General features: G+C 42.1%; 1 protein-coding gene and 2 pseudogenes across 2 annotated transcripts; 1 reads left to right on the forward strand and 2 right to left on the reverse strand.

Annotated features, from left to right (window-relative positions):
* The first annotated feature begins 63 nt into the window (after positions 1-63).
* On the forward strand, positions 64-1,926 carry LOC104718643 (protein FIP2 pseudogene; annotated as a pseudogene). Its single transcript, XR_015568449.1, has one exon. The product of XR_015568449.1 is annotated as a protein FIP2 pseudogene (transcript).
* A 223-nt stretch (positions 1,927-2,149) lies between these two features.
* Positions 2,150-4,238, reverse strand: LOC104718644 (ankyrin repeat-containing protein BDA1-like; annotated as a pseudogene).
* Positions 4,239-9,924: 5,686 nt separating this feature from the next.
* Positions 9,925-18,890, reverse strand: LOC104718645 (cationic amino acid transporter 6, chloroplastic-like). The gene is made up of 5 exons (XM_010436426.3): positions 18,366-18,890; positions 12,016-12,238; positions 11,541-11,874; positions 11,133-11,361; positions 9,925-10,648 (listed from the first exon to the last, which is right to left on the reverse strand). The coding sequence occupies exons 1-5, from the start codon at positions 18,715-18,717 to the stop codon at positions 10,041-10,043; spliced, it is 1,746 nt and encodes a 581-aa protein (XP_010434728.1). The 5' UTR covers positions 18,718-18,890; the 3' UTR covers positions 9,925-10,040.
* Between the last annotated feature and the right edge of the window lie 3,440 nt (positions 18,891-22,330).

Raw genomic sequence — 22,330 nt, forward strand, 5'->3', positions numbered from 1 at the left:
AAACGAAAACCGAAATTGAATAGTAAATATATTTATAATGTCCAAATAATTTGAACCGAAACCATTGGGTTACACTGAACCGGTACATTGACTTATCCGATTGTGGGAAAGAGAGGTCTCTTAAAACGACCGCGCGTATTCGGCGGCGGTGGAGAAGGTTGCGTCGGGTGCGCACACGTCACCCACTCCCACGGTGCACTTTAGCACAACTCTCAACCGGCCACCTCCTTCTCGGCCCAATCCTTCATTAACCTAACTTTTTTTCTAACCTGCGCCTCTACTCTCCTCCGCCTCTTTATTATCTCTTACCCACCGTTCTCTCAACTTTCACTAATTTATTCTTCGCCGCCGCAATGTCAATCCCCGATGATGGATCTCCCGTCGGCATGGCCATCGATTCTTCCACCGCCGTAACTGTCGCCACCACCACCACTAGGCGAGTTCCTCCTCCGTGCTGGACCGACGAGGAAACCGCTGCGCTTGTCAACGCCTACAAGGATAAGTGGTTCGCCCTCCGCCGTGGGAACCTCCGTGCGGCTGATTGGGACGACGTCGCCGCGGCTGTTTCGTCCTCGTCCACCGTAGGAGGTGCCCCGAAATCAGCCATCCAATGTCGACACAAGATCGAGAAGCTTCGCAAACGTTATCGCGGCGAAAAACAACGAGCTCTTAATCGGCCAGGCAAGTTCTCTTCCTCTTGGGATTTGTTCCCAATATTGGATGCTATGGGTTTCGCTCCGGTGACTCCGGCGGCCGTAGAAACTTACGATCCCGATGTGGATCATGATGATGAGAGTAACGGTTTGGATGGATTTAGGGCTAGATCGAAGAGGTCTGGGAAGTTTAGCGGTGGTTACTCTGATTCACCTCGAGAAGGATATGGGGTTAGATCTAGGGCAAGGAGTAACATGAAATTGTATAGCGGTGGTTTCAAGTCTGAGTTTGATTCAGATCACGATTCAGGAAGTGGATTTGGATTGAAAAGGAAATACAATGGAAACCAAAAGGTTAGTGCTGATTTCGATGCTGATTCGGATGATGAGATTGTGTTAGTCCCGAAGACAACTAGGCTTAGGACTCATGGCAAGCCTTCCTCTGGTGATTTTAGCCACAGCGGTGGTGGTGGTTTTCCGTTGAAGTCCTTTGGTGATCGGAATTTTGCATCTCATGGGTTTAAACCCAAGAACTTCACTAAGACTGAACCTAATTTCTCTCAGGATCTTGATTATGATGATGAGTATGATGATGATAGAGCAGAGAGGGAAGGATTCAACCCGAGGATTCAGAGTTCTAGGAGCTCTTCGCGGGGGAATGGGTACAGCAGGAAAGATGGGAGCTATCCTCGAAACGCTGGTGTTTCCAATGGCTATGGATCGTCTTCTAGGTTCAAGCACGAGCAAATGAATGCAGCAGCAGAAGTTGAGTCTGACCCGATTGATGAAGTGGTTTCTTCTGTTAAGATGTTGACAGAAATGTTTGTGAGGGTGGAGAATTCGAAGATGGATATGATGAAGGAGATGGAGAAGTCGAGAATGGAGATGGAGCTGAAGCATTGCCAGATGATGCTTGAGTCGCAACAGCAGATCATAGGCGCTTTTGCTGAAGCATTGAGCGAGAAAAAGAGCACAACAAATGCAAGGAGGCCGGTTTCGTAGTAATGAACTCTTAGTAACGGGATGCATGGTTCATAATATGATTTCATATGGTATAATGATCAGATAGTTTTGGACTGTAGTAAGATGTGTCTTCTTGAGTTACTAGGAACAGAAACGGCAGTGAAACTTGACGCGAGTAATGTCAGTTGAGTTTTAATTCTTGGCATTTTGATAATTTGGTAAGATGAAATTTGTGTATGAACGTAGGTTTTCCATTTTGTGTTAGCACCGACTCTCTTTTTTGGAACAGATAAGTAACTCTTATTCTTTATCCCCCTTGCAACTTAGAAAATTTTATACTTTCACTCAGGCAGTGGAAACTCGCAGGTCGTTGCAAGCAGTCTAGAGAATTCGTCTGATGGATTTAGTATCATTTGACATTTGTAAGTTGCGTATAAGCTACTATCATAGTCAATTTGGTAATATCGTAATGGTGAACATGCAAAAGTGGAAAACACAATTCACAATTCAACTACTAGTCAAAGGGACCGAAACTCAAATCTGACATAACGTAGAAAGCAAAGAAGACACAAAAGTTTGGGGGAAATTTGGAAGAAGAGAGCGCTGATCCCAGCCAATACAGTTTACATACTCTTGACTACTTCACGCATCAGCAGTTGAAGTACCTCGCCGGAAAATCAACTCGGTGTCGGCGAAGTTGGTTGATAAGGAATGAAAGATAAGGAGGTGATAGCAAGCACGCTGTCACTATTGGGTATGTTAAGGGCACAACTTCCTTTGCAATATCCCCAAATAGGCTGTTCGAATATGGGAATGTTCCGCTGAACATGCAAAATTAGCAATCCCAAGAGCTGCTGTTGAACCGTAAAGGACTATCCACATGGGAAGTCCAGTTATGAGGATCATGATCACATATAGAGATGAGAAGAAGGCAACTCCATTGAAGACATAAAAAAATGAGGCAGCTCCGATAGTCATAGTCATCTCCCCAGCGATGTGATTAGTGGAATCTCCGGGCTTTGAATCTTCTTGCCAAAATCCACCAGGAGGACTGAAACCAGCTTGGTATGTAGCTGTGTCTATCAGTATAGCCACCACAAGTATTACACTGCGGTTGTCACTGGTATCTAGAGACGTGTGCCTAATCTTACTCAGATTGGCCAGCCCCAAGAAAGAGTTTCGTTTCTGAAAAAACGATGGCTTCTTGCTCAAATATTCCCCAAGAGTCATTGTGGGACCACTACAAATTAGTCTTTCGTTAGCACGGTTGAGAAGTCTGCTTATTTTGGGGAAAAGAGGAGATTTGTAAGTTTGGAGCATGTCCATCGTGGTCTTACCATCCAAGTTCTTGGCATTTACGTTAACGATTCTACGTAACAAAAATCGAGCACACATCACCGCCAGAATTTAGGAAAATTTATTAGGACTCCCAATGATAGAGTACATCATCATTAGACTTGCTAAGGTCATATGATTTGTTTCCTTTTCTAGATTAGGCTTTGTCTTTAAATAAAGAGCTTAGGTTTGAGAGAAGAGAGGAAAGTGAGACGTAAGAATTATATTCTTAGGACGGCACAGCCATTGGACAAGGGTTGGATCCTTGTAGGGAGAGCTTGTCTCTTTGTTTATCTATCTTTAGTTCCCTATATCAGTAAAATCAGTTATACTTTCTCATATTTCTAAGCCTTGTGACTTTTAACTCCATCACCTAACATTGATGAGAAGATAAACAAATACGTAACACACTCATGGGATAACTTTACTCATTGCCATAGAAACCCACAAACTTTCGCAAGAACTCAATTGTTAAAAGAAAAGTCCCAGATGTTACGAAGCGGCTCTTAGCAAGTACTAGAGCATATATATCTGAGCACGAGTTTGAACGGCAGAAGAACGTAATGGAAAAAAAGAAACCAAATGACCAAAGAGACACATCTACCTCGGTTTGATTAATTGATGCAGCAATATGGTAGACTGTGTTGTACATCTTAATTGTATACAATTTTGACCCATCCCAACAGAACCTTAAAAAGCCGTAAATTGATGGTTCTTAACAGCAACGTGCGCGGCTGTCTCACACATCATCGTCAAATCTTCTATAGAAGATGGACAAGCAAACAAGAACTCACTAAACATGATGCAAAGCAGTAGTACTTCCTCTTCCTTTGACGCTGACTAAGCTGCTGTCAAATGCCACAAACCCTCTCACCATTCGAATATGGTTGTTTTGCAGAGCTAAATGGATTGCGCTGAAACCTGAAGCGTTTAGCTTTAGAGCAAGCGACGGCTTAAGACTCATTAACTCCATGGCAAAATGCGTTTTCCCGTTCACGGCTGCAATGTGTCACTACACAAAAAGGGCACAAAAAGGGTACTTTATCAAAGTGTTGTAGAATATTTGGATCTTCAGCAATCAACCCGTACAGTCTCTCGATATCCCCATCATAGGCTACTGTTTTCAACCTCTCATAAATATTCTCATCTTGATTGATATCTGATACCCCATTGACATCCACAACAATTGCCATAGCTTGATCACTAGTCATCCAGGCTTCGGCCTCTGCAACAAAAAGTCTCCAGTCAACTCCTTGCAGAGATGGAGTACCTTATTGTCTTAATTTTCTAAACCACTCATTTTCCATATAGATATCTACCAGGTCAACTAAAAGATTAATATAGGGTTTTAAAAAGTCCACATATGGCTGACCATCTCTTTCTGGGAGTAACATAGGCTTTAAAAAAAATTAATACGTAGGGTATCCATTTTGTGTTTGCACCACAAAGTAAATTTGATACTTTTCCTCAGGCTGTGGAAACTCGCAGGTCGCTGCAAGCAGTGTAGAGAATTTGTCTGATGGAATTTAGTATCATTTGTAAGTTGCATATAAACCACTATCATGGTCAATTGGTAATATCGTAATGGGCCTAGTTTTAGTTGGAGTCGGAGAGATAAAATATCTGATCGAGAGATTACATAGTGGATCAGAGTGTTTTTTTTTTTTTTTTTTTTTTTGTGTGTGTGATAAATAAGTTAATTAAAATGTTAGTGGTAGAGACAAAATATATGATCGAGTGTATCAGCGGTGAATAATTTATTGTGAGTCTCGTGAAGTGTAAGTCGATTTCAACAATAAAATAAGATCTACTTGAAAGCAAGAACAGTAACTCTAGGTTGAAACAGAGAAAGAAAGGCTCAAAGATATTTCTTCGTTGATAAAACCTTCAAAATACATAATTTGTCTTTATATAGAAGAAGACATAAGGAGACACTATAACCTAATGATTATAAAGATAGATGGACATTTGACAAGTGTCTCCATCAACAGCATAGAATCAGTGAGGTAAGAGCAGCAAATTGGTTCCTTGTTTGGACCACATGGTGAGCTGTATTTGGCATTACCTCTATACGTTGCAGAGCAAATGGTGTGAGGATTTTTTCCTTGTTACCGTTGGAGCTTATGGTGAGAAAGCAAACTGCAGTGGGTTTGATTGTTTCTTCGAGACCCAACCTTGTTTGCTGGACTGAGTTTTCAGTGAGTCCAGTAGTGATACTCTTGACATCCCCCCGCAAACTTTGTGTGGGTGGAGAGACCACGCCAAGTTTGTGTCTGAGGTCAGTGAAGACCTGCAGTGGCAAAGATTTGGTGAAAATGTCATCAAGTTGGTACTTTGCTGGAATGTGATAGACAACCATAGTTCCCTCTGCAACTTGTTCCCGGACATAGTGATAGTGGACCTTAAAGTGTTTGGTCTTTTTGTGGAGTGTCGGGTGCGCAGAGAGATAGACTGCAGAGAGGTTGTTACAGTACAACTCTGGGGCATGGTAGAGTTGCATACTAATGTTTGCTAAGAGATCTCTTAACCAGTTTACCTCAGCAGTAGTGTCTGACAAGCAGCGATACTCTGCTTCATTAGAGCTACGGGAGACTGACGTCTGACGTTTTGCAGACCACGAGATGAGATTGTTCCATAGAAAGGTGCAATAGCCACCTGTAGAACGACTAGTAGTTTGGCAACCCGCATAGTCACTGTCACTATACGCTCTTAAGGTGAAATCCGCATTCTTTGAGAAGGAGATACCATAGTCAACATTGCCTTTGATGTAGCGGATTATTCGCTTTAGCAGGTTGAAGTCAGCAATAGTAGGTGCATGCATACGTTGACAGACTAGATTGACTACAAATTGTATGTCCGGTCTTGTAAGAGTGAGATATTGGAGCTTACCAGCGAGACTCCGAAAATGTGTTGGTTGATCAAAGAGATCTTCCTGCCCCTTGACCTTTTGGAGCTCAAGTGGTAGCGTTGTAGAAGCAGGCGCACAATCTGCCATACATGCAGCCAAAAGCAATTCCTCTGCATACTTATGTTGGTTGAGAAAGAGGCATGTGGTGTGATAGTGAGCCTGCAGACCAAGGAAATAGCTTAGACGTCCAAGATCTTTCATACGGAACTCATCATTCATCGACTATAGTAACTCATTAATCAGTTTTGGACTGTTCCTAGTGAGAGCCATATCATCAACATAGAGTAATAGGAGGATGATATCATTATCTTTGAGATATATGAAGAGAGAAGGATCTTTGAAGCTGCATTCGAAGCCAAACTTCAAAAGAAAAGAGCTAAACTTATCAAACCATGCTCGTGGAGCTTTTTTTAACCCATAAACAACTTTATTAAGCTTCCAAACATGTGAAGGGTGTTCACTGTCTTTAAACCCTGGAGGTTGTTGCATATACAGTGTTTCAGTCAAATCACCATGGAGAAATGCACTCTTGACATCTAACTGCTTGATTTCCCAGTTGTAGACTATTGCAGCATGAAGAACAAGACGTATTGTTGCAGTTCGAACCACATGACTGTAAGTTTCAAGGAAGTCAACACCTTCCTCCTGATCATACCCTTTTGCAACTAGACGCGCCTTTAGTATGTCCAAACTACCATCAACCTTGAGTTTTGGTGTAAAAACCCATCTACAGCCTAGAACATTCATATCTGGCTGATAGAAAACCAGGGAGAATGTGTTAGTGTCAACAAAGGACTCGACTTCATCTCCCATATCAGCTGTCCAACCAGGGTGCTTCAGAGCAGAGGCCACCGTTTTTGGTGCTTTTTTCTCAGTGGTGTGTGTCGCATGGAGTGCATACTTTGGATTCGGCTTGCGAACTCCATCTTTTCCTCTCGTGACCATGGTGTGATCATTTACAACCTGTGCTGCAAGAGGGGGAAAGTCATTCTCTGCAAATAACGGAGCATCTGGAGGATCAGCATTGTTGTCATCAGTATCAGTGTTAGTGTCACTCGAATCCGACGAAGAGGTTGAGGATTCTCCTGGTGTTGTCAAGATGGGACTTGTAGGCACATCAGGTGCGGCTGTAACAGGTGATACAAGACCCAATTCCTCCGGTAGAAAGCAAACTGCACTAGGAGAAGACTGTGGAGGTTTAAACCCTTTTTGCCATGTGGACAGTAGTGGTGTAGTTGCAACAGGAAGAAGAGCTGAGTAATCTGTTCCCAAGGGATAAGTACTTTCATCAAAAAAGTATGTGTCTACTGATATAGACACGACCCGTAGGAGGATAAACTTACCTGTAGCCTTTGTATTTATCATTGTATCCTAGAAACACACACTTCAGGGACATAGGATCAAATTTATTTTCTCCATAAGCCCGGAGTGTAGGATAACAAGTACTACCAAATATCCTTAGATATGAGTAGTCAGGTTTGGTTGCAAATAGAACTTCATGTGCACTTGCAGAAGCCTGATGAACAGATGTAGGAAGAAGATTGATGATGTGATTTGCAGTGAAGAAGGCCTCAACCCAGTAGTATTGTGGTACCTTACTCTCAAACATCATGCTTAGACCAAGTTCAGACAAGTGTCTATGTTTTCTTTCAGCTAGGCCATTTTGTTGTGGGGTGTGTGGACATGAGGTAAGTTGTTTAATGCCATTGTTTGCAAGATGTGTGACAAATGATGTACTAATGAATTCACCGCCTCCATCACATTGAAAACTCTTGATTTTCTGAGTAAACTGAGTCTCAACTAAACTTTGGAAAAGCAAGAAGACTAAGTAGAAATCCGATTTATTCTTCAAGGGATAAAACCAAGAGTATCGTGAATAATTGTCAACAAAGATCACATAATATCTAAACCCCTGATTTGATGTGACAGGAGAAGGACCGCACAAATCACAATGCAACCTCTCAAGAGGCCTACTAGCTACAAAAGCAGAAGAAGAAAATGGTAGTTGAGCACTCTTGCCAAGCTTGCATGACTCACAAAACTTGTTGGTGCGTTTATTGACTGATATTGCTGCAGAAGAGGAAAGGTGTTGAAGAATCTATGCACTAGGATGACCCAACCGCTTGTGCCATACATCATCACTTGCACTGAGTTGACGTGTAGAGTAGTGGGCCTGAAATGCAGGATTTTTCAACACATAGTGATCCCTACTCCTGTTTCCGGTTGTGAGGAGCTGCTAGGTATGCTTGTCCTTTACACGCACACTATCAGAGTCAAACTTAATGGAACAATGATAGTCTGTACATAGCTTAGAGACTGAAAGCAGGGATTTTGTCACATTAGGACAGACAAGAACATCATTCAAAGGCAGAAATTTATCTGATAGAGTCTGCAGAGGCACAGTTCCAATGTGAGTGATTGGCAAGAACTCCCCATTACCGACCATAACTAAGTCGTTACCGTGATAAGACTGTGAATGTTGCAGGTTTGCAGTGGAGTTGGTTATGTGGGCTGTAGAACCACTATCAGGTAGCCATTATGTTCCATTGTTCTGACAGTCATTCTCAGAGACACGCATAGCAGCAAGAGGAGAGGTTTGTTGCTGGACATAGTCTTCATTGAAGCGGTTGTAGCAGTCATACGCACTGTGGCCATACTTGCCACAAATCTGACAGGTTGGTCTTGAGGAACCTGTTGTCTTAGCCTGACTGTCTTGTCCAGAGGAGTCGCGACCATGTTGTTGAAAGCCACGACCTCGAGTAGAGTAGCTGCCTCGACCTCTGTAGCTGTACCAGATCTACCACCTCGGTTGCCTGAGCTTCCTCTATCGAAGTAACTTTTCTCAGCTTGACGCGAGATGAGGAGTAACAGCAGAAGCTGATGAATAAGTTTTGAGCTTATCATCAAAGGCTGTGACTTTGAACACAACATCCTCATAACACGGACCAGGAACAGAATCCATAGAGTGTTCTATGACCGTAGAGACAGATTCATATTTCTTTCCCAAACCCGACAATAAACCATGAATTTTTTCCAAGTCGGTCATAGGAAATCCAATGGAATCAAGCTGATCAAAGATTTGCTTAAGTTCACTAAGATATTGTTCCATGGTTCTACCTATCTTAATGCAAGCACGCAAGCGATTCTGAAGTTCAAACTTTCTAGTGGTTGAGACCCTATTAAACTTTTTAGCAAGAGCAGTCCATACCTCTTGTGCAGATTGCATACCATAGACCATCCTCAGAGCTGGTTCTGACAAGGAACCGAAGATCCATGCCATGACAAGCTGGTCATTACGAATCCACTTAGTAAACTCCGGATTTGGCTCTTCAGTGACTCCAGCAGTACCTGTAACAGAGCGAGTAGCTTCCGGTCGAGTGATTGCGCTAGTGACATAGCCAAGCAGCAGTTGTGGTGAGAGAAAGGACTCAAACTGAGTCTTCCATAGCAGATAGTTGGACTCTGTTAGTTTTAGAGTCACAATCTGAGAAATAGAGAGAGGAGCGGAAGAAAAAGATTCGGTTGCTGCCATTGAGGCAAACTACCAGAGCTCTGATACCATGAAAGCAAGAGCAGTAAGTCTAGGTTGAAACAGAGAAAGAGAGGCTCAAAGATATTTCTTCATTGATAAAACCTTCGGAATACATAATCCGTCTTTATATAGAAGAAGACATAAGGAAACACTATGACCTAATGATTACAAAGGTAGGTGGATATCTGACAAGTGTCTCCATCAACAACATAGACTCGGTGAGGTAAGAGCAGCAAATTGGTTCCTTGTTTGGACCACATGGTGAGCTGGCATTACCTCCGTACGTTGCAGAGCACATGGTGTGAGGATCTTTTCCTTGTTACCGTTGGAGGTTGTGGTGAAAAAGCAAACTGCAGTGGGCTTGATTGTTTCTTCGAAGCCCAACCTTGTTTGCTGGACTGAGTTTTCAGTGAGTCCAGTAGTGATACTCCTTACATTACTATGGAAGAAGTACACTTCACAAGATCACGAGTTAGAAGTACCTACGACCGGGAAGAAGTATAATTTAACTTGTTTATTTGGCCTCTCGGAGATATTATGGCTTATATACCTCAAATTTCTTGGTAAAACAAATTAACGTACATCAAGTGAGGCGTCAAGAGTTTGTTCTTAAAACATACAAAAAACAATACGATATACACATTTAAATTTAAGAAATTACTACCATTTGGACATTGCCCAACATATCGTGTTGCACCCTCGTGCTAGTCACATGACTTTCAACAAACTCTACTCTGTCTCTATCCATCTCTTCGGCTTCATAAGTCCTGTGGACGCCATACAACACGTAAAACAGCGTTACAAGACATGTCCATATCGCAAACCTCTGAAACGACAGCTTTTTCAGCGTTGTAGTTAGAAAAACGTTAAGGAACACCGAAATTGCGGCTGGCCACGGCATGAATGGCACCGACCATGTGGAGGGTATAGGTGCAAGAAGATTTTTGTTAGCAGTAGACGAAAGCAATGATGTGTGGTATTGAAAAAACACGGTGACGGCTATAGTGATCGCAAGAGATAGCAACAAACCCCACCACGGTTTGTTCAGTTTCCACCATAGGGAGAACGCGAGGGCGGAAGAAGAGAGGAGGGCAAGGAACGAGAGAGTGTGAAGCGGTGAGTTTTGGCCTGTTAAAGTATACTTGCGATAGATAAGAGCATTGGCGACTAGGTAGAAAACACAGAGCGTTCCTAGTGAAATCAGCTCCATCACTATTTCTAGATCCGTGAACAAAGCAATTGAAGCTGTGCATATGCCTGAAAACGCACACATTATTAGAATTTAGAAGTACAGTATAGTGTTAAGTTGAATAATTCAAAAAAAAAAGTATTGTGTTAAGTTGAATTATTAAAATAATTTTTATGATTACATTTTTATGTATGTAATTTTTCCCCTTTTCAACAATACTGTATGTTTTTTAATCTACATATCATGCATTATCGGTTTGAACTCGGTGTTGTAACGCACCAACGCCACTAACAGAAAATTCTAGGTTATATGCCAATATGATCTAATCAGGTGTGTAATTTATGATCTGATTGGTAATTGTATAACGACAGAATGATTCCACATGGTTTTTAGTAATCAAGGAAGGTTAACTTTTTCCCTTTCATTATATCATTGACATTAATTATTTCATAATATATACATCCCGATTCTACCATTTCCCAGTATTGTTAATCAAATCCATCATATACTTTTTAAAAGTTAAGAAATTTTTATAAAATGTTATTTAATTACCGAGAAAAAGAGTGGCGTTCAAGGGAGTTCCAGTCGAAGGATGCACCTTGGCAAGCCATGAAGGGACAAGTCTGGCTCTTCCAATCACACAAAGGTATCTGGATTGCCCTAACATCGCCACCAACAGCGAAGCCACGATACCTAGGCTCGCACCAGCACCCACCACGTTGCCTCCCCAACCCCACCCAATCTTCCGGAATGCAACCGCGTACGAGGCGCTTTTTGATATCTACAACATTTTTTTACCTTTAATTAAATTAAAGTAATATTAAACCTGCAATCAGTGAGTTATTCCACTAAATTAATTTAGCTCGTACTCATAAGTGGATGCATCATCATGCATGTGATCACATTTGAAGTTACTAAAATCTTCACCAAATATATTTTGAACATTTCATTGTACATTACCTCATTGTAGGGAACCATGAGGCAGAGTACGAGAGACATGAGGCAATAGAGGACGGAGACGACGGAAACGGAGCCAATGATCCCGACGGGGAGACTAAAGGAAGGATTTTGGATCTCTTCGGCGAGAGTCGATACGGTGTCATATCCGATGTAGCTGAAGTACACTACGGCAGCTCCGTTAACAACTCCACGAACGCCGTATGGAGTCAGCCCTCGCGGCTCTACCAGCGCCTTGGCTCCGTCACCGTTACTAAATCCGGCGATTATTATAAATCCGAAGAATATTACGTGGAACACCGTCATCACTAGGTTCAGCATTGAACTCTCCTTCGTGCTAATATAGTTATTTTTTTTTAAAATAAGGCCAATAATTTTGTTATCCTTTTATTTTAAATTTTAAAAAGTAACGTTAAAAAATAATTACTTAGCAAAATAAAATTTTGATTGGATAATGTAATGTAGATATAGTACGTACCTATGACAAAGGCAGAGAGTGAGGAGAAGAACAAGAGCAACGGCAGGGAAATCGAGTTCGTTGTAACCATTCTCTAGACCATTCACTTTAATTCTCCAAGCGTTTGGATCAGAAACGCCAAACGCCGTACATGTATACTCCGTGAAGCTTCTCGCAACTGCCGCGTTTGACAAAACGTACTCCAATAGTATGTTGGCTCCTCCAAAATACCCGATAAATTCACCTGCATGATGCCCACACTGTTTGTACTAGAGATTGCACAACACTAAGTAAATAAAGATTTTCGGGGGAAGAGTGAAGTTGGTTCTTTTATTAACGATAAAAACGTGAGGTCGTCACTAAAAAGAGTCAAGATTGAGCTCGTCAGTTCACAGGAGAACTAACAAGCTAATAATGACGAGCTCGGAAGCTAAAAGGAATTATACAGAAAACAATAACGGTTTCAAACGCAAAGTATTGCTCTCTGGGTATTGTTCGAGGGTTTGGTCCCTCTTCCCAATAAATGTCCTCTCCTTTTATAGCGGATTGTTGACCTAGGGTTCCCATCGCGAAATGTCGAGGTTACCCTCGACAGAGTGTTAATGACTGTCTCCAAATTTTGTCGGGCCGAAATCACAATTAATCTGTGTTGTTGGGCCGAGTGGCATATTGGGCACAACCCATATCCAACAATAGTCCCCCCTTAGTCCGGAGAGCGGCAGTTCTTCTGCAATCAACAGACGTGCTTAAATTATCTATTAATATGCCTGCTCGGCACAGATTACCTCGGGTCGCTTCTGGGGAACAAAATTGCTACAATAATTCTTCTGTAAATGCTAGGCTCGTCTTCTTGAGAGATACAATGAATATCCAGCGGTTTTTGCTTTGAGTGCAGTATTCGATGAATATATGGAAAATGAGTAGGTCGTAGATCGAGGTGGCGGATTTTGGTTGCTCCTATCCAAAATCCTAACAACCGCTGCCGAGAAAGCTTCTCATTGTGAGATCGCATATGGTCGGTGATCGGCAGGATCTGCCGGTTAATCACCCTTGTTGGGGGCGCCGAGAGTTACAGTCAGTAAATCTGAGATCGGCAGTCTCGGTGGGGTCGGCGAAGATGGTTGTTGTGAGGTATTGGAGAGCGGCAAGATGGTTCTCACAGGCATGAGAGTAGAGATGTGAATGCCAATTCTGTTTGCCTGAGCTCGGAGGAGGTCGGCACCGTTTCTGAGCGGAGGTCGACACTATTTCCACCGTTAATTTACGAGCATTGCTTCAATTCAGTATTTGATGGTTCTGGTGAGATCGATCTGGACGAGATCGGCGTTGATTGTTTTAGGGGAATCAGAGGCGAGCTCGACGGTAAAGTGGTTGATGGTTACGACCTCGCCGGATCGCAGTTAGAGCTCGAGATGGGTTGAGCGGCAATGAGCTCGGTAGATCGCATGAGAGAGTTTGAGATGGGTTCAACGGCAATGAGCTCGGCGCGGTTGCTCGGCAATCTCCTGGACTGAGCTCGGCGCGGTCGCTCCGCCTTAGTCGTGAGTCTGTTCTAGCGGATTTTGGAGGTTGGCGTGACGAAGAAATTGAGATCGACCCAACATGTGTGATGTCAGGTCGACAGATGGAGATTGGCAAGTGGAGATTGGTAAGTGGATATCGGCGATATGAGCAAAAGAGGTGGTCGGCGATATGAGCGAGAGAGGAGGTCGGCGACTTGAGGTCGGCGACTTGAGGTCGGCGAGTTGAGGTCAGCGAGATTGAGATTGGGGTCGGCGAGTGAGATTGAGGTCGCCACCGAGAGTGAGACTGAGGTCGGCGACGAGAGTGAGATTGTGGTCGGCGAGAGTGAGATCGTCATCGTCGAGGTTGAGATTAAGATAGGCGAGTGAGATTGAGGTCGCCACCGAGAGTGAGATTGAGGTCGGCGCCAAGAGTAAGATTGAGGTCGCCACCGAGAGTGAGACTGAGGTCGGCGAGAGTGAGATCGTCGTCGTCGAACGGGGTTGAGAGGTGAAGAGAGGTCGGCGGACAAGGATTGATGAGTGCTAAGGTTGGTTCTCGCGAGATCGGCGGATTCAGGTCAGCGGGACGTTGCGCGATGCCCCGGAGTTCGGCAAATCCTCATTACAGGTCGGCGCTTGTCCTACCATTGGGGCGAGCTCCGAGGTCAACTCCTAAGATGGGTGTTCATGATGTGCGCTCGCATTCCATGTCCTCTCATGGGAGCGGCAAAAAGATCTTTGATCGTCAATTTGAGGTCGACACATGTGATAGTGCGGGAGAAGGTTTTGAGGTCAGCACCAAGCTGCAGGTAGGCACAAAGCTGAAGGTCGGCACCAAACTTGAGGTAGGCGCCAAGCTGGAGGTCGGCACCTTTGAGGTAGGCACCTAGGTAGAGGTTGGCATCAAGCTTGAGGTATGCGTCAAGCTAGAGGTCGACACCAAGATTGAGGTAGGCACCAAGCTGTAGGTTGGCGCCAAGTTGGAGGTCGGCACCAAACTGTAGGTAGGTGCCAAGAGACTCGAGTGTTAGAGACTCGAGTGTTAGTGCGTCGAACGTGAGAGCGTCGAGCGTGAGAGCGTCGAGCGTGAGAGCGTCGAGCGTGAGAGCGTCGAGCGTGAGAGCGTCGATTGTTAGGGCGGCGAGCATTAGAATGGAAAGCGCGAGAGAGTTAGCGTGAGAGCGTTTGACTGTGAGGGCGTTGAGCATGAGGGCAACAAGCGCGAGAGAGTCGAGCGTGAGAGCGTCGACTGTGAGAGCGTCGAGCGTGAGAGCATCAAGCGTGAGAGCGTCGAGCGTGAGAGCGTCGAGCGTGAGAGCGTCGAGCGTGAGAGCGTCGGTTGTGAGAGCGTCGATTGTGAGAGCGGTGAGCATAAGAATGGCAAGCGCGAGAGAGTTAGCGTGAGAGCGTTTGACTGTGAGGGCGTCGAGCATGAGGGTGGCAAGCGCGAGTGAGTCATGCGTGAGAGCATCGAGCATGAGGGCGATATGCATGTGAGCGTATGTTTGATATGCAGCAAGGCTTTGTGCTTTACCGGAGTAAAGTGGTAGGCAAGACGGACTCGCCATACCTTTAGGTGCGGCTTTTGTGTCCGGTTTATCTTGTCAGTGTTTGGGATTGGAAAGAACTTGTAAGCTTGAGCTTGGATTATTAGTTCAGGCGCCCTCAAGCTAGTGCGAGACTTGCTCCGCTTTTTTCTTGCTTTTGAGATGTATTTTACGGGGCGAGACGTCTCTCGGCTTACCCTGTTACGTGTTTCGAATACCAAGTTTTTGGTTGGTTGTTGAGATGTGCTCGTCGTACCTTTTAGGTGCGGCCCTAGTGTCCGGCTTACCCTGTGGGTGCCCCGAGGTCAGCAAGAGTGTGCAATTAAGAACTTGGCTTATTCAAACTTGACCGCCTGCTAGCTGAATGCGAGACTAGGCTCGGTTTTTTTTGTGCGGATTATTTCACCGCTGCATCCATGTGGAACGCGTTTTAAATCTTACACCTGGCCAAGGCGACAATGTAGAAGCTGGACACTCGTTAAGACGGACTCGTTCGAGAGAGCTTGTTTGTGATTAAATGTACTCTTGCGAGTGTAATTTTTATTTTTATGTTTTGTTATAGATGTGTCTTGTCAAAGGCTGCCTACGTACCCTTGAAAACGGATCAGGCCATTCGTAGTTCAATTTGCGAAGAAAGAGCTCGGTATGACGAGCGTTCTTTTTTTTTTTTTTTTTTTTTTTTTTTTTTTTTGGCCCATGGCGTCTTGTTATTTTCTGATTTGGCTGAGTTCCACGACCGGTTATTTTGATGGATGGTTTGACCTTGCGTCTTTCTCTTTTTCTACCTCGATGTACTTGTTAGCCCGGTGCAGTGCATCGTTGAGAGTCAGAGGCTCGTATATGATAATATCGTCCCTAAATTGAGACCCATATGCGAGAGCATTTCAGAGAGCTGATATTGCTGTGTCGTCAGCAATCGAGAGCTTCGAGACGATTCTTTTAAACCTCTCCATGAAGTCTCGGAGAGATTCGTCGTTCCGCTGGAATATGTTCTAGAGATCGGCGTTCGAGGCACCTCAAACCATAAACGTAGAGTGATGTTGGAGAAAGGCGGTGGTCAGCTCGTGATAGCTCCCTATCGAGTTCGGCGGGAGCCGGGAGAACCATCCCAAAGCTTCGTGGGCTAGATTCTCGACGAATAGCTGGCAGTAGCCAGCTTCGTACTCTTTGTCGCTGAAATGAGCTCGGCTGATTGCAAAACTCATTGAAGTTAAAAACGGTTTCGGATCATCTAATCCGTTGGACGAGGTGAACTTGAACTTGTTTACGTAACGAACTTGAACGCGGGAGATCCGTGATGTAAATGGTGAGCGCTGGACTTCTTCGAGCACTCGATCAAGGTTGGGGGCGGAGCTCGTGGCTCGGTGGACTCTTGAAGATAGTTCGTGGACCATTTCCTCTAGGCGTCGTATGGTTTCATCTTTGAGATCGCCCTCAGACTGTCGGAGTGGCAGTGTCGGAGTCGGCGGGCTTCCGCTCCTCTGGCCTTGGCCGTCTTGCTGCTCGTCATTTGGCTCCTCTCTACTGCGTCGATCAACAGATCCTACGATAATAGACGCCGGGCGGCGTCTGTGGTTGTCGTATCGGTCCTCCACCGATGGCTGTGGTGGGGGCGGATTCTCGTTCTCGTCGGCGGGGCCGCTGTCGTTTCGGCGCTCGCCCCTCCTTCGCTGGATCTTGTTGATTTGGTTATGCAAGGCCTCTTGTGCGGCTGCAATCGCCTCGAGCCATTCGTTTGTTCGTATTTCCTGGCCATTAAGACGATCGAGAATGACCTGCATCATATCATCGAGTCTGTTTCTCTGCATAGGTAAGGGGAGGGTGGCGTTGGAGAGAGTGGTAGCGTTGGTGAGAGCGGCAGTGAGGAGAGCGGCGGCGCTGGTGACCAGCTGGTCTGCGGCAGGTCCGGCTTCGGCATGTGCAGCTACGAGAGGCTCAGAGGGCGCGTCGGGCGCTGGTGGAGAGATTGTGCTTGGCAGTGAGCCTTCGATTGGGCTCGGCAGGGAGTTCGACAGGGAGCTTGGCGAGGGGAGAGTTCGTGTTCTCGTTCGCCCCCATCGCTGCTCCGTTGGCTGCTCCGTTGCTTCATTGATGTTTTCGCTGGGGTTCGTCATGACTCTTGAGACTTCGAAGAAGTGAGGATCGTCGGTCTTGATTCGTCAAAAGAAACGCTTTACTCTTGCCCCACGGTGGGCGCCAATTGTTTGTACTGGAGATTGCACAACAGTAAGTAAATAAAGATTTTCGGGGGAAGAGTGAAGTTGGTTCTTTTAATAACGATAAAAACGTGAGGTCGTCACTAAAACGAGTCAAGATTGAGCTCGTCAGTTCATAGGAGAACTAACAAGCTAATAATGACGAGCTCGGAAGCTAAAAGGAATTATAGAGAAAACAATAACGGTTTCAAACGCAAAGTATTGCTCTCTGGGTATTGTTCGAGGGTCTGACCCCTTTTCCCAATAAATGTCCTCTCCTTTTATAGCGGATTGTTGAGCTATGGTTCCATCGCGAAATGTCGAGGTTACCCTCGACGGAGTGTTAATGACTGTCTCCAAATTTTGTCGGGCCGAAATTACAATTAATCTATGTTATTGGGCCGAGTAGCATATTGGGCGCAGCCTATATCCAACACACGTACGCGTTTGAAGGATCAGATACTTTTCTTCTGACGAAGAAAGATCGCATACGACGATGAACAGAGAGGAATCTCGTATCCCATGTACCATGTTCTTTAGATCTGTCTGACTGTGACAGCTGACAGTTACTTTTTTTTTCTCTCATAAACTAATTAATTTGTGTAGGTACTAAAAGAAAAAATAAACGCACATATTACTTTATACTGTATTTTGTTAATTTTTTAAAATAAAGAGCGATAATAGTTAATGTTGAATTTTAATATTCACGAATATATTGTTTTAAAAATTTTCAAATTTAATTAGTTGATTTCATTCAAATTTAATTAGTTGATTTCATGAAGGTTAATTAATTGCCATAACTAATGTTTTTTTAAGAAAGTTAGTTTTGTTCTCTAATTACGTTCTTAGAGAAATCTATTAATCTTCTAAATCTCGTACAAATTTACGCTTCTTTCTAGTTAAAATGTCACTTTTTTGTTAATAATAAAAATGTCACCTTAATTACTTTAAAAAACGTGTTTCTAGCCTGTTTGTTTGCTGTCCACGAGCTTATTTTTACCGTTGTCATTATTATGTGTATGAAGTATATATGAGAGAAAACTTATCAAAATAAGCGAAAGAGAAAGAAATAAAAACACTACTGTTAAAAGAAATAAATAACCTATATAACTATATTTGCGTACCGAATGTGACTCGGAGATAACTGAACGCTCCGCCGGCAACAGGGACGTTAACTGAGAACTCGGTGTAACAAAGTGAGGACAAAAGTGCCGAAAAACCGGCGACCATGTAGGAAATGAATACGGCCGGGCCAGAGATATCACGTGCGACGGGTCCGGTTGTCACAAAGACACCGACCCCGAGCATGCCACCGACGCCTAGAGAGACGAGGTCAAACCACCGGAGTTTGCGCTTCATGTCCGCGCCGGAGCGGAGGCGGACTTGGTTGACTTCTTGATCAGGAGTCCACGTAGCGAGCATCCTGGACTTGAGCCTGTGTGGTGTCTGTGAGAGGCTGTGGAAGTACTTTGACATGTTTTGCTCTTTGCTCTTTAGTTCATATATGATAGTAGAGAAATTATAAGGTCGTTTCTTTAGCTTGACGAGTACTGGCTCTATATATTTTTTGCGAACTAAGTACTGGCTCTATATATAATTAGTAAGTAGGATCTTGGATAACGTTCGTTTAGTTTGAGTTTCGAACGTTCGATTTCAAATCTCTTTATCATAACTCCTTTTATGTTCATTTGTCCTTCTTTACTTTTGAATATTAAATTTTGATAATAGTCCTAGTCCATTACTTTGTAAGATATTGTAGTTATGATCATAAATACGCGATTAATTTAATAATGTTCTATATTCAACAAAATTTCGTTGTTACATGTGTTTAAAGACTCTAAAAACGATTAGTTTGCTGAAAAAAGCTTCGTGCCCTGCCTTTGGAATGTGAGCTTTTTATTCCGTATTCTATTTAGTAATTTAAGAAAATACTAAAAGAAAAGAAGATAAATAGACATGTTCGTAGGACAAAAGTCACAAAACTGATCGTGATCACTGGGAGAATCTAAGTGGGTTGTACTGCGGACTTTATTACAAAAGCTTTGCTGAAAGTACTTGTACGTCCCTTTTCACGAGTTGTACATTGCAATTATCGTATTACCCTTATATCTAAACCACTGTTCCGACGACACGTCAACGCAAGTACATACAAAATAATAACCATTCCTTAATTGTAGACCAACCAACACATGCATTTGTAGCCTTTCGCAGCCCGAACGACCAAAATTCCCATTCTCTTTATAATGTATACTATGATGATGGGTGTACGGGAAATAAAGTATACTGTATATCGCTCATCCTTTGTCTTGATATCCTTCCATTATCTTTAAAAAGCATCTAATTATTAATAATATGTAATACCTTATAAGCAAACTACTCAGCTTATAAGAAAAAATCAGGTAAAAAATTTGTTAGTATATATGTGCATTAATTGTTGAACTTGATTCTGGAGCACACATTCGATTAATCGGAATATACATTAAACTTTCTGACATTTTGTAAAAATTATAATAAGCAAAGGCTAAAATACATTTGTTCACATTTCGACTAAATGACGTGAATTTTTAACCCAAAATTTTTGTCATCATATGAGCAATTGTATATATATATATATAACCGTACATATTTATCTTGTATATATTTTAGCAACCAATATTATTACGGAAATGACCAAACTACTTGATAACCGTACGTACGTATAGTTAAAACCAATTAATTATCTACGATCACAAGTGCAATCAAATTCAAAGGACTTCAATTTGCCTTTCTCAGATCTTAAGACTATATTTAAATACGCTATTATCCTAAGTTATCCTGAACTTGATTCGGCTAAAATATGTAATTAACTATCAAATGAAAATATAATGAACACGCATCAATAAAGATTAAGGGTGGGCAAAAAAACCGAAAACCGAAAAACCGAACCGAACCGAACCGAAATAATAGGTTTGGTTTGGTTATGGTTAAGTCTAAAAATTCGTTTAGTTTTTATTTTAGTTAAGCATTTGGTTTAAGTTTGGTCTGGTTAAAAACCGTAAAACTGAATGGTTTTTTTGGTTTTTTTGGTTTTTTTTTGAAAATAGGATAAATTAAATATAATTAGTTTCTCCAACTTATAACTTTATATTATATAACAATATCAATATTTTTTTTTCTTTATTGGACTTATAGTTATTGATCTCTTAGTAATCTATAGAATTACAAAACTCTAACCCTAGGTCTCTATTCCCTAACATATATATATATATATATATATATATATATTCATAATTACTTGTGGCCATCCTCTTTGTTCCCCTACGTAGTATGTGCGTCTCCTCCTCTGCAAGTTCTGCAACTCAAATTACCAAAGGTTTTTCTATGTTCTCTCATGTTTTTTTATGTTATTAATAAACTTTTCAACTGATCATCAATTATAAAAAAAAAATCGTAGATGGCAGATTCAAGTCAAGACCCTAATCCCACTAAAAAAGGAAAGCAACCGATAATGATGATCCTTCTCCAGCGGTAAAAAAACAAAGTGGTCACCGTTCAGATGTTTGGAGCTGCTTTACAAAGGTCCCCCCGATGGTTGTAAGTGTAACTTTTGTAGTGTTATGTTTAAGTGGAAAGCTTCTAGTTGGAGTAGTACACTGCGTAGCCACTGTAATATTTGTAAGGCATACAAGAATTTTCTTGAAGCTGAAAATCAAAAACACTTAGCTGAAAATGAATCAGGTGGTTTAGCTGCTGTGAAATATTGTCCAATTGCTTGTAGGAGTGCAGTAGCAAAAATGATTGTGTTGGATGAGCTGCCATTTAATTTTGTTGAAAAGGTTGGGTTTAGGAACTTTTGCAATGCAGCTATACCTCAGTTTAATATTCCTTCTTGAAGATCAATAACTAGAGATATTGTCAAGCTGTACTACCAAGAAAAAACTATGTTAATGAGCTTTTTCAGTGAGTATAAGCAGAGAGTTTGTCTAGCTACATATATATGGACAGCGCCAACTACTAGTGTCAGCTATATGGTGATTACTGCTCAATTTATTGATGTGAATTGATTTTTGCATAGAAAGGTCATCAGTTTTAAGCCTATCTCGAATCATAGAGGAGAGACAATTGGGAATCAATTAGTGAGTTGTTTGGATGAGTGAGGTATTCAGAAAATATTTACAGTCACGGTTGATAACGCTTCTGCAAATGATTCTGGTATTAAGCATTTAAAGGAAAACGTTAACTTTTCAGGAGATGAATCAATAGTACTCGGAGGAGAATTTATGCATGTAAGATGTGCTGCTCATATATTGAATTTGATTGTGCGAGATGGATTGACTAGAATAAATAAGAGTGTCGTAGCAATCAGGAATGCAGTGAAGTATGAGATTTTATTTCAGAACTTGGGTTTACAAAACTAAATTTTGATTATATTTTTTGAATTATGTTTAAGTTGTATTTTTATGCTTATTCTTTAGTTATGTATCAACTATCTAATTTTTTAAAACATGGTATAACCGTTAAAAACCGGAACCAAACCGAAACCGAACCAAACCGTGATACATATGGTTTTTATATGGTTACATTTTTGGTAAAACCGAAAAAACCCTAAACCGAAACAACCGAACCGTAACCAAACCGAATTGCATATGGTTTCCTTATGGTTCCATTTTTATAAAACCAAAAAAACCGTAAACCGAAAAAACCGAACTGAAACCAAACCGAAAAACCGAACGCCCACCCCTAATAAAGATTGTTTTCCATTTGCAATTTTAAAAACCAACGAACAATACTTCTATGTTCTCACCATATATCGTACAATGATTGATACAGTAGACCATCTATAAATTAATATTCGGTAAATTAATAACACCTATAAATTAATAAATTTTTCCGATCCCAAGTTAGGACTAGTGTAATTTTGGACATTATTCGATAATATAATAAAATACTAATTTTTTGAAAATTCTTTGTAAATATAGGGTCCCATCAATAATATAAATTAATAATTATATAGAATTATACAAATATATGTATATATCGACAAATTAATTTTTATTAGAGTTCATTTTTGATATTTTTACTGTATAAAAATCTTTGAGTGCTATCGTCA

This window comes from Camelina sativa, chromosome 10 (genome assembly GCF_030686135.1).
Source record: "Camelina sativa cultivar CO46 ecotype springtype chromosome 10, ASM3068613v1".
NCBI classification, from domain to species: domain Eukaryota; kingdom Viridiplantae; phylum Streptophyta; class Magnoliopsida; order Brassicales; family Brassicaceae; genus Camelina; species Camelina sativa.